This window comes from Corvus brachyrhynchos, unplaced genomic scaffold, assembly GCF_000691975.1.
Source record: "Corvus brachyrhynchos isolate BGI_N302 unplaced genomic scaffold, ASM69197v1 scaffold93, whole genome shotgun sequence".
Taxonomy (NCBI): domain Eukaryota; kingdom Metazoa; phylum Chordata; class Aves; order Passeriformes; family Corvidae; genus Corvus; species Corvus brachyrhynchos.
In genome coordinates this window covers 1574183-1585701 of record NW_008237273.1, presented here as the reverse complement: position 1 = coordinate 1585701, position 11519 = coordinate 1574183, and the positions used below count along the sequence as shown (strand labels likewise).

At 39.1% G+C, this 11519-nt stretch overlaps 1 protein-coding gene across 1 annotated transcript in view; it reads left to right on the top strand.

Annotated features, from left to right (window-relative positions):
- Nucleotides 1–233: 233 nt before the first annotated feature.
- TJP2 (tight junction protein 2) overlaps nt 234–11519 on the top strand; it is a 55689-nt gene continuing 44403 nt past the window's right edge. Inside the window, exons 1-2 of the mRNA XM_017730604.1 lie at nt 234–479; nt 4209–4329. Coding sequence (XP_017586093.1) covers nt 367–479; nt 4209–4329 — 234 coding nt within the window. The 5' untranslated portion in view covers nt 234–366. The remainder of the gene's footprint in view (nt 480–4208; nt 4330–11519) is intronic.

The following is an 11519-nucleotide window of genomic DNA, read 5'->3' as shown; positions in this document are numbered from 1 at the left end:
GCAGTTGAAAGATTACAGACAGCAGAGATTTAGCAAAGGATTAGTCAATTGGAGAGTGTGCATTATCCGGCCAGGCTTAGAACCATGATTGTCTCTTCGATCATTTTCATTAGTGTCTTATTCAAATATCGAATTACATAACAATGACGTTTCTGGGGAATCTGGTAGGAGTTTTTCTTTGGTTCCTCTCTCTCTTCTACTAACTGTCCAAGCCTGGGAGAGGGGAAAAAAGCATTATTTTTATACTTCAAACTTGCAGCATGTTTTAAAAAGCAGCATTTCAAATAAGTGAAGAGTCATGACTTCAGTTGCAGCGTCTGCGTTTGGATGATAACTTAGCTTGGTGGAACTCTTGAGAAAGGCAGGATGCGGTACAAGAAGTACATAACTATTTTAGAAGCAGCGATAGGTATTACTCCCCTTAACAAGAGGGAACTGCTTCCTGAGGGTAGACATGCAAATCTGTGGCAACATCCAGGGTAAGTGTTAAAAAGCAATCAGTGAGAAACTACGGGAAAAATTGTGCTCACCTTGAATCATGCATTTTTAAAACTGGTTGTCAGAAAGAGGAGAGTTATTTATAAAACAGGTAATTTTTTTTTTTGTACCTTCCAAGCTCTGTATCTTCAGCAGTTGTGGTTGAACTTAGCAGTTTCATTAGAGATTTCTTTGTACTCCTTGTCCTTGGCTAGAGGAATAACTAGAAGATGGTGTTATTTCTAAATCAGGAGTTTGCTGAAGAAGAGAAAGGATAAACATGTGTATACTCATCAGAACAAAAATGAAATGGCTATTTTGTACTTTTTGCTTGCTACTAACCTGATGTATGTGTGTGTTTCCTGTCTCCCCATTTAAAAATATGCATATTTTTATTTTTATCTGTAAGAGAAGAAATTTCTAAAATGAGAAAAGAAAAACACTTTCGTCTGTGCAGGCAACTTTACTTCTCTGTTAAGAAGCAGGAGTTCATGATACTTAGGAATGCTGTTTCCCTTCAAGAAAGTTTTTCTGATTTTTGTTAAAAACAAACCAGAGTGCTTTCTTGTACCACACAACTTGAGTATTAGGCTTCAGAAAAATCCTTCTGTATGTAACTGTTGTGTGGAAAACGGGGTTGTCATTCTCTCCCACCTGCTCCTGTGTGAGTAGAACAGATGGATCGGTGTCTTCACAGTCCGTCTGGTCTCTTGTATTTTTGTAATACAATAGAATGCTGTCACCTTGTTTCAGACTTTGCAGAGGAGTGCAAACTATGAGAGGCTTTTGTCCAAGACCAATTAGTATGTTTCTATTGGTTTGGAATAGTTCTGTGTAAGCAAGACTTCAAAGAGAAACTTGATTGTAATTGTGGCTGTTTGACTATAATTGAATTGAGATTTATCTTTCAATTTTTCAGCAAAAGCGCTTTCTTTAATGCTGGTAGCAACAGTAAAAGCAAATAATCTACTATTAACCATATGATTTTTATATATTTCTTTCAGATCTATCTCCAGAACCACAAAAGCTAGTCTAGAAAATACACTTTTGTGCCTTTTTATTAACACAAGTGTTGTTCAGGTTGGTCTTAAATTTCCAGTGTTGTGTTAATGAGTGCTTGTAGGGCTTTTTGTTAAAAACTTGCCCATTAAAAGGGATTCTCAGTACAGTCTATTTGGACTCAGGACAGCAGAGTGTCCTAGACTGTGACTTCCTTTGATTGTTCCATATAAAATATCAACATGCGAATCTCCGTGATTTTTTCAGCTGTTCCTTATATGTTGATAAAATGGTACATGATTGTTCCTGCTGTTTTGAGAAGCTGTGTTGGAAAGTAATGATATATTCTTGTAGAATTCTTCTTGGTTTTCAAGTGGGTTAGTCTGGCCAAAGTCACAGCTTGAATCAAGCCCTCTAAAAATGAAACTTATTAACTGTAATGTCTATTTCTTTTGTAACTGTGATTGCTTGTCTTTCATCTACTATTGAGTATTAGTCAGTATCAAAGTACAAAACACACTGTTAAAATTTGTTTATATTTCCAGCATTCTTATTCTGACAACTCCCTACTTTCAGGGAGAGGTTTAGTTAATGTAATTGTTAGACATGGAATTTCAGGCTGGTTAAGATGTATTTGGATTATGCTTGGATTTGCCATTCCAACAGTTTCAGAAAAGCAGAAAAGCTGTTGTCACTGAACTGTAATAGGGATCCCTTTTATGTATTTTATTAAAAATTTCAGGGAATGAAAGGTTGGTAACCAGCAATAGTGGCAAAGTAAACCAAGCTTACATTCTTTGTTAAAAAAAATAAAAGTGTCATAAAAGTGTGAGTGTGTGTGTACAGAAAAAATTTGTAACATAATGAGACCCCTTCCGAAATCTAATACTGAATATAGGGTATAGGGGTTCTCATTTGTCAGCTCCTTACTGCACAAATCCAGGTCCATAATTAGATACTTGTTTTTCTTAAACATCTCTTAAAATAAAAAATAACACTAGAGTGTGATGCTAGGTCCAGAGCCACTGTTTGAAAGTTGTAAGAATTCTGCTTAAAAACCCAGACTACTGTGCAAAAGAAAGCCGGAAAGGCAGATATGCTATTTTGCTAAGATATTAATTTATATTTTCATATCGAAGACATTACAGAGTTAAGTTTTTCTACTTTCATCTTTGCTTGGAATAGTGATGTGATTTCTGTGACATACAGATTGATTTTTATAAAGTTCGAGAAAGGGAAAATGACAGCAGCAGTGGTAGTTAGGTTTAGTTTGCTTGTGTGACTTTTCTGTAGCTTTCAGAATAGTATTCTGTGCACAGCCTGGAACAAGAAGGCTGAAGTTTGTTCATAATGCACAGTATAGCTTGTGCTGCTCTTTGGTGGTCACATAAACTCATATAAAGCATCTTTTGGTTCTGCAACTTCTGAAATCATGCCTTGATTTAAAACAGTAATTTACTTTTATAAAGATGCTTTTATGCTGGAAGAGCATGGGGAGAAAGGGGAAAATAACCTTCTAGTTTCAAGGTGTGATGTCATGCTTGCATTGTTGCATGTTTTAAAAAGTTAATCTGAACCAAAGTGTATTTTTTAAATATTTTAGAAGTTTTAATTTTGCTTTTTCGAACCTGTGACCTCATTATATTTGTGCTCAGGAAGAAGTGGGTGTCACACACAAGACACGTCAAAACCTGGGGGAGACTTGTAGACAGTTGGGGAAGTTCTGCAGAATTCTTTCAGTATCTCTTTCTTCCATCTTTCAGGCTAATGGAGTATAAACCACAATGAAAAAACATCTATACATTGCGGGGGGTGGGGGGAACAAGCAAACAAACTCAAACTTGCTAAAAGTATGGCTAATATACTTTTCTAGGGAAGTCTGGCTATATCCTTCTTTGAAGATGGAACACTTTGGAAAGATGTTTTTGAGAGAAGAACTAAAATTACTGAGTTGCTTAAAATTACCAAGTTGCATGTTGGTTTTCTTTTAAAAGCAAAACAAAAGCCACCAACAAACCCTAACCACTGACTTGTGTTTCTATTTCTGTCAAAAGTTCCTTCTGCATCTTAGTTAAACCATTGATTTTCTCTTTTCCTACCAGGGGTAATGAAGGACTCAACCAAAGGGTCAGGGGGAGGGGGAGCCCCGTGACAGGGATGCTGAATGGAAGCTAACATGCTACTTGTGTCCAAGAGGGGTAGCTAAAGCCTGTTGAGCAGGGGAAGGAGGACAGAAGATTACACTGGGAATTGTTTCCTTTCTATCATTTGGCAACTTAAGTTCTTAAGTTACCATCTGATGTCATTGGAGCGCATGTATCTGATTGTTCTTACGGAGGTTATGCTCAAGACACAATACTGTTACTAGCTTTCCTGTGTACAGTCTTGTGCGAGCTAAACAATCAGACTAAAACTAAATTGAAACAAAAAGCCAGGTGGTTTGTGGAGAGTACCAGTGGAACAAAGTAACTATAAGTATGCTTCCTGTCAATATCCTATTTCATTGGCAAAAATACATTGATTGCTTTGCATGCAGGCTTGTGTGTAAATATTGCTGAGTATCTCCTTTTTTCAAACACTATTTCCACTTGGTTGCCAGGGAAGCTAAAGCATCCCAAACTAATCAGGGAAATACATTTTATATCCCCTTTATCTCTAGGACTTCAGTGGTCCAGGCTTCACAATCACTCTTTTGTGGTTATAGGTGACTGAAATGAAACTTTGTTTTTCAGGGAGCAAACTACTGCACTGCCGTCTCCTTGTGAGTGGGACTGGGAGCACAGCTGTACATCAAGCCCAAAGCATCACACAGCAAGTAGACAACGGCACTCAAAAATCATCATTCCTCCCAAGGTGACTAGTCAAGTTGCATCAGTTAGATCTGGCCATTAGTTTAAAATGATGTATTCTTGTCATGTGCTAGCTAAGATGTATATTCTTTTGACTATGTTTTTACAAGGTTTTAAGAAATTGTAGTTAATAGAGTTACATGAAATTAGATCTAGTTATTTTGAATTCCCAAAGAAACTTAAAATTATTACATGCACATCTGCTGAAAACTTGATGATGTACAACAGGCCTCCAGAAGAGGAGAGGTTTCTGCAATGAAGTCAATCTTCTGCTAAAGTTATGCAAATAACAATGCACAGGCCTGTACTAGTTCAGCTGTTAGTTAAACATTGGTAAAGAATGGATGTAATCTATGATGATGTCTTCAGCAAATATAAATATTTAGCATGGACTTGGGGATAAGTAAATTACTTTATTTAAGCACAAAGGGTTATATTAATGGGAGTTGCTTAGTGACTCAGTCCTGAGAAACAGAATAGCTGCACACAGGGAGAGTTGTTTTGCTGCATATTTTCTTACAGTACATCATTAAGGTAAATATAATCCTTTTGGCATATTAACCTTGCTTTTGAAACCTTTTCTCAAGTGCTTCCAGAAGGACTATAAAAAGTGTCCTTAGTTTTATGTGTTGATCAAACATGCTTGGCTTGTTTTTGTAAGTCATTAACAGATGATGATTTTAAGAGAGGAAAAGGTTTTTATGCTGATGTTTTGCAAAATTATACTTGACTTAACTTTCTTTTTTTAGATGAATAGCTATTGCTGCTTTAGTAATTTACTTAGAAACGTGCATATCTATTGTTCTGACTTTCTAATTTGTGACATACTTAGCCAAAGCTACTTCCCTGTTTTATTTTCTGGGAGAGAGGGAAAATTTGATCTGAGAATATCAGTGAAACATAGCTAGGCAGCAATGTCTCAGCTGAGGTCTCCAGCAGCCTCTGACATTTTCCTCAAAACAAAAACTTTCAGTGGTAGGGTATGCAAACTTTACACCAGGGAATGTGGATAGTAGCAACCTCAACTCTTAGCAAAAGAAACTCCAGAACCATTTATCAGCAAGGTCAAGATGGCTCAGAAGGTGCATCCAGCTGCTTTGTCTGTGGGCTTCTAGGAGTTGTAGAAATGGCAAGTGAATGACTGGTATGGCTGCATCCATCTGCTTTCTCCCTGATTTTTCTTGCTGTTCACTTTTGGACTCTTGCCAGCTCACTTTAGTAATTTGTGAAAAACATCACCCAAAAGTGGGCATTAGTACCCTAGCTGGGACCTTGCTGTTACTGAATAGGGCTGCAGAACTGCTTTGTTTCTTAATAAGCTCGTCAGCAGGAGGTTTGCCAGTATAAATAGGATGGGGAGAGGCAGAGCTTTGAAGCATAGTTTTCATGCTCTAAAGAACTAACTTGGCTGAAGAACTGCTGTCTGGAGATTTGTTTTTTAAATTAACTCCTATACCAGAAAAAAAAAAGTAACACATCTTTGTGTATGTTACGTCTTGTGTAATCTGCATATTCTTTTGCTTGTTTTTAATAAGGATAATGATCTCCATGAGAATAGGATCTTTGTTTTCTTTATTGTGTTGTCTTAATTAATTTGAGCCATAACAGTTGATTACCATGGTTAAGTTTTTGATGTTGTAGGGCTTGACTTCTAGTGGGGAAAGGCAGATAAATAGCTAAAAGCAGAGGATTGTTTCACAGCCTTGCCAGGAGTAATCAAGAAACATGGAGAAGAGAGGAAGGAAATGAGATGTAAGCAAAATGAATGTTCAAACAGAATGTGCCTGCTGTTTAAAATGAACAAGTTGGGGTTGGGGAAGAGATTTCCTTTTAAGTGTTGATACACATTTTTGTATGGTGTTTGGGGAGAAAAACAGTAAACACTTCTGTGGTTTGGATTTGTTTAAACTACATTGTTATTTCATTCTTTAGAATAACGGTACTAGGTTTTGTAGCTTCTTAAAGTAGTAGAGGTCAAAGTGCTTATGCCAAGGAAAGTTGTTTCAATTTGCACAGTCTGTAGAGGAGGGGATGGGGGTGGTGTGTGTGTGTGCTCAAGCAGAGTCACTGTTAAGACCCCATTTTGCTCTCTAGCAGTAGGTCAAACAATTTCATTTCCTTGCCTTACTAGTGTAATTTTCAAGGAACTGCAGTGTAATTTAAAACATTGCTCAGATGAAAATGTGTTTAGAAGAAATAGACTGTATTTCTTTTTCTCCCAACTATAATTTTTGTTAACTGTTATCAAACACCTCTGAATATTCTCATGCTGTTTTATCTATCCTATGAATATGCTATACATCTATATTTTCTAATTGGCATATTCTTTGCAAAAAGAAAGTAGCAACAAACAAAACAAGCAGTCTTCTGGTTTTAAGTAGAATAAACTTGTAATGTGAAATCTAGTAGAACTGATGACTGTCCAAAACATTGAGGAAAATATTTATTACATTACATTATAAATATATGTATACATTACTGTATTTCATACTGTTAATGTCTAGTGCTGTTCCTAGTTGTTCAGCATGTAACAGTGTTTCAAAACTTTTTGCGAACTTGAAATTGAGTTTACGATTCGCTTACAACAGTGCTGCTTCTTGCTCTAAATCACTATCTACATTTTAAAATTTTTATCAGTTTGAGGTGTCTCAGTAAATCTGTGTCTAGGTTTAAAAAATTTAAAATAATTCTGCTCTTCAGAACATCAAAATAGGTGGCCTCATAAGTGACAGAGGATTTTACACTGTTGATTACCCCATAAAAAATATGTACAAAGTGTGGGATGCTTTTTATGTTGAGCTCTGTGTTTCTTCTTGGGACATCTATGCTTTCTAAAGTAACAGCCTTAGTATTGCTGCTTTGAGACTTGGAAAGTGCGTATAGCTGTTCGTCCGTACACTAGATCAGAGACAGCCAACAGACCAGACCCTGCAGCTGCATGCCAAAAACTTTATGTTGCATAATCACAAGCTGTACTTTGGAAGTGGAGACAAGGGGCAGGAAAATAATTGCATCATTCTGCTTTAAGCTGGCACTTGAGTCATGCAGTAACTATGCTATCACTCTATGATGCTAGTAGTATCATAGAGTGATAGCATAATTCAGGTGGAAAAGGACCTCAGGAAGTTTCTAGTGCAACCTCTCCCTCAAAATAGGGTCGTCTATTGAGATCAGAACAAGTTGCTTAGGGCTTTACCCAGCTGGGTTTGAAAACCTTCAAGGACAGAGACTGTACAACTTCTCTGCAGTGGATCCATGGTTTGTCTGTCCTGATGGGGAAGATTCTTTCTCCTTATGTACATCTGAACTTGTCGTGTTTGAGCTTTGGCCTATTGTCTTATCCATCTCACACTACTGCTAAGAACCTGGCCCCATCTCTTCAATCTCTTCCCATCAGCACGAATGGGCTGCTGCTGAGTGTCCTGAAGCCATCCTTCCTCCATGCTAAACAAACCCAGCTGCCACAGCCTGCTCTTGTAGGGTCAGTGCTTCAGCCCCCACCAGCTTGGTGACCCCCCGTTGGACTCACTTCTAGACATGGTAGCAAGTGCTAGAATAGTATTCAAGGTGTCTCTTCTCCAGTCCCCCCAAGACAGAGATTAAGATTACTGTGCTATACATGTGACAACCCCAGTGTAGAGCTGCATGTTTGAACTGTATGTATATAGCTCCTGAGCAGTTCGAGAGTCAGAGGTCAGCTACCTACACATCCTCTAATCCTGAAGGTTGAATCTGTTAGGGCCCAGCTTACTATATAAAGAAGCGGACGTAATTGGATTTATGAATCATTTAAGTAGGACTGGGCTGACTGATTTGTGTGATTTTGCAGACTGATGACAAATGGCAGTCTAAAGAGATTGCCTGGAAGGGAAGGGGGAAAGGCTGTTTGACAGCATGGTATTTTTAGAAACTTCTACAGTGTCTCTCATGACAGGATAATGAACACTTGCTTAAAAACAAGAGCAAAACTGACATCTCTGTTCAGATAGTTCAGCAACTGGACTAGCAGCCTACATTCCCAGTATCTCTTTCAGAAATCAATTCCCAGCTCTTTAAGGAGGTTGCCTGTTTGCCATGCTGTCTAGCAGCACACAAAGTGTTGAACTTTAAAGAAACAGAAAAATTGATTGTCAGAGGGACAAGGTTAAGAGGCTTGATGGTAGAGAGGAGGTGGAAAGAACCTGAGTCACAACATAGTTGCTGCAGGCAAGTTGCAGAACAGTCTTACTTGATTGGCTGCAGTAACTGTGAGAGGCAGCTGCTTCTTTTAAATTTGCATCCTGTAGTGTAGTGTGAAATGGGTGTTCCCTCTGTGGATGCTAGAAGTGGCACAACTGCTTCATTCACAGTAGCAGTAGATAATTTATGGAATACGTCCTAGGTTTTGCATGACTCAGGCTACAGCAAGTGATCTTTCTAAATTAGTGCTACACAGACCATAGATTCAATGTGATTGTAGGCAAACAATGTCTCCCTTGATTACTTAAACTGAAAATCTCAATGGGAAATGTGTTCACTGTAAGTTATTTGCATGCTTTTCATAAAGTTAATACCAATAATCTTTCCATTAATGTTATTTTAAAATTTCTGTACACCTCCATAACATTCCATGGAATTCCCTGCAGATGCTGCTGCTTTGTGCCGTTACTGCACATGCAGAATAGTCGGTCCTAAATACTGCAGAGAACAGAGCTGCAAATTTGTGGCTGAGTTCATACAATTTTGACTTGGTACCCAGCCTTTACTCTACATGATGCAGTATCCCTTGCAGGACTGACTATAACTGGGCCTGCCGCTCTCATTTCAAAGGGAGACCAATGAGTGAAATGTGCATGCAGCCATGCCTCCAAACACTCAGGGTGCTTAGGGACCTGCACAGACACATCAGATCATTTGACTGGGGCTCTTGCCCCTCTTCTGCTTGTTTTGCTGTCCCAGGTGAGTTCTGGCTAGTTTATAGGTATTCTGTATCCACACTGGGGGGTCTTGGGTGTTTCAGAGAAGATGAGACAGAAGGAGGGGTTATATCTAATTGCAAACTATGTGCTTCTTTGAGCTGCAGGTTAGGGGGTTGTTTTTGTTTAACTTACAAGGGAAACTTATCACTGTTTACATTGGTACCTTGTATCCTTTCATTTGTTGTTTAGCTGACAATATCTTCTTTTCATAAGGCCTACCTGCATATCCATCTTTGGAGGACATCCTGATCAAAGAGCAGGCCCGAAAGTTTGGTCTTGGTGGTTGAATTGCAGGATAAGAAACCTGGCAATCGTTACTACACTGTTTCTTACATCAGTCCATGCCATCACTATGAGCATCTGGGTATTTGGCCAAGCTCTAGAGTGAGCATGAGCACTAGAGGCCACTTAGTGCTCACATTTGCAGGCTGGTATGGGATGATTTATATGCCCATTGTGGCAGAGTAGCTGTTTAGTTTGAGGAAAAAAAAAAAAGCAAGAAAGGATATGTATACTCTGCTCTTACAAGTGAGAAATTTTATGGACAAACATGAGAAATATTTTGATAAGCCCCCATGGATTATTTTCCATCTGTTATTGTAGGAAACGAAATGGCGACAAACTGATAGGCCCTTTCCAGATGGTGTTTTGTGGCAAGGGATTGAAAACCAGCCTATCTTGCTTGCGTAACTGTGGTCAGTTCCCACATCTGTGTTACACTTACCTCAGGTTAGCTTAGTGTGTTAACCCTGCTTGCTGACCTACAGCTCAGGGAAGTATAGCCTCTATTAGTGATAACACCTTGTGGCTTTGATGAAGTCACAGAACATGCCAAAAGGAGGCTTTAGGTCAAGCCACAGCTTTTGTCTGGAACCACAAATAATCCTCTTGGCCTTGGACAGGATAGGCAGACCCTTAGATTGCTCTGACTGGCACTGCATGCACTCCTCAAGAAGCTGTGTCTAGTGGGGGAACCAAGTGGTAGCTGTTCATCTTTTGCCAGAACCTGTGTGAAAGGAAGCAGCTTCAGGAGGTTGGTGCTCTACATCATGCTGCCATGAAGTTGGTATGTGTTAAGAAACTGCAGTCACAGAGATCTGGTGCCTTCTCCTTTCTCTTTTCCTCCTCATGTCTGATAAGCACTTCTTTTCAAGAAGTGTATTGCCATTCAGCTTAAAACAAATGTTGCTCTTGCATGGAAAACTCTGTAGTTGTCTGCAGCAAAATCATGTTATTTTCATTGTGTCATGTCATTTTAACAAGTCCTGGACAGTGGATTTCTCTGCCAATGCTGTGACGTCTCATTCTATGCTGATGTTGCCAGACAGTGCTCTTTGGAAAGTTGCCTCCAGTTTGCAGAGGTGTGCACTGGTGTGGAGAGTGACAGCTGTTTTGCCTTGCCATGCTGTATCTCATGGACAAATTCTTGATGCCAGAAGCTATCATAGGATCCCATGTGTGTGAAGAACCTGGCCCCCTGTGCTTCATTTTTCCAAGTGGTCCTGACTTTGGCCATATGCCAGACTGCTAGTGTTGCAAAAAAGTTGTATGATATCACTCACTTGTAAAACTGAGAGGAGGAACAAGATGAAAGAAGAGCAAAGCTCTTGCTTTGGCTTTTTTTTTGGCTTTTTCTCTTCAAATTTGAGGGTAGGCTATACAAAGTAACAGGCTGCTTGCCTTTTTTTTTTTTTTTTTTTAAACACTGGCTTAAGAAAGTTCTTCCTTTACAGTTGGTTCTCATTCTTAGCTTCTTCCTTCCAAGAGTTGATTCAAGTATTGCCTCATCCATCCAAAATAGCATAAATCCAGGAAAACAGAAGCACTTGGGAAAGAAGTCTTTATTTCTGAATATAATGTGGTTGAATTTCTGCCCATCTTCTCTTCCTTAGTGCTTTTAGTGACCACTCATTTCTGCAAGCTCTTGAGAACAGTTAACTCAATAATGTGCTTTGTTTAGAATATGTAATTACAGCCCCCAAAGCAAGCAATTTGGCCTCTGAATTAATAGCAGTGGTGTGGACTTCCACACAGTGGTGTGGACTGATGTGGAAGGCTGTTAGGTGGTGGGAAGGAAATCTCACCCAAGCTGTGGACGTGGGGAGTCCGTCGGCTGTGTGGGGGCTTTCACCTCCACATCCTCCTAAAAACACACTGACAGCAAAGGTGGACATGACTGGTGCATGTCTGTTTGACAGAACAAGGCTGTGGATACTGTCTGAAAGCCTCACGTCAG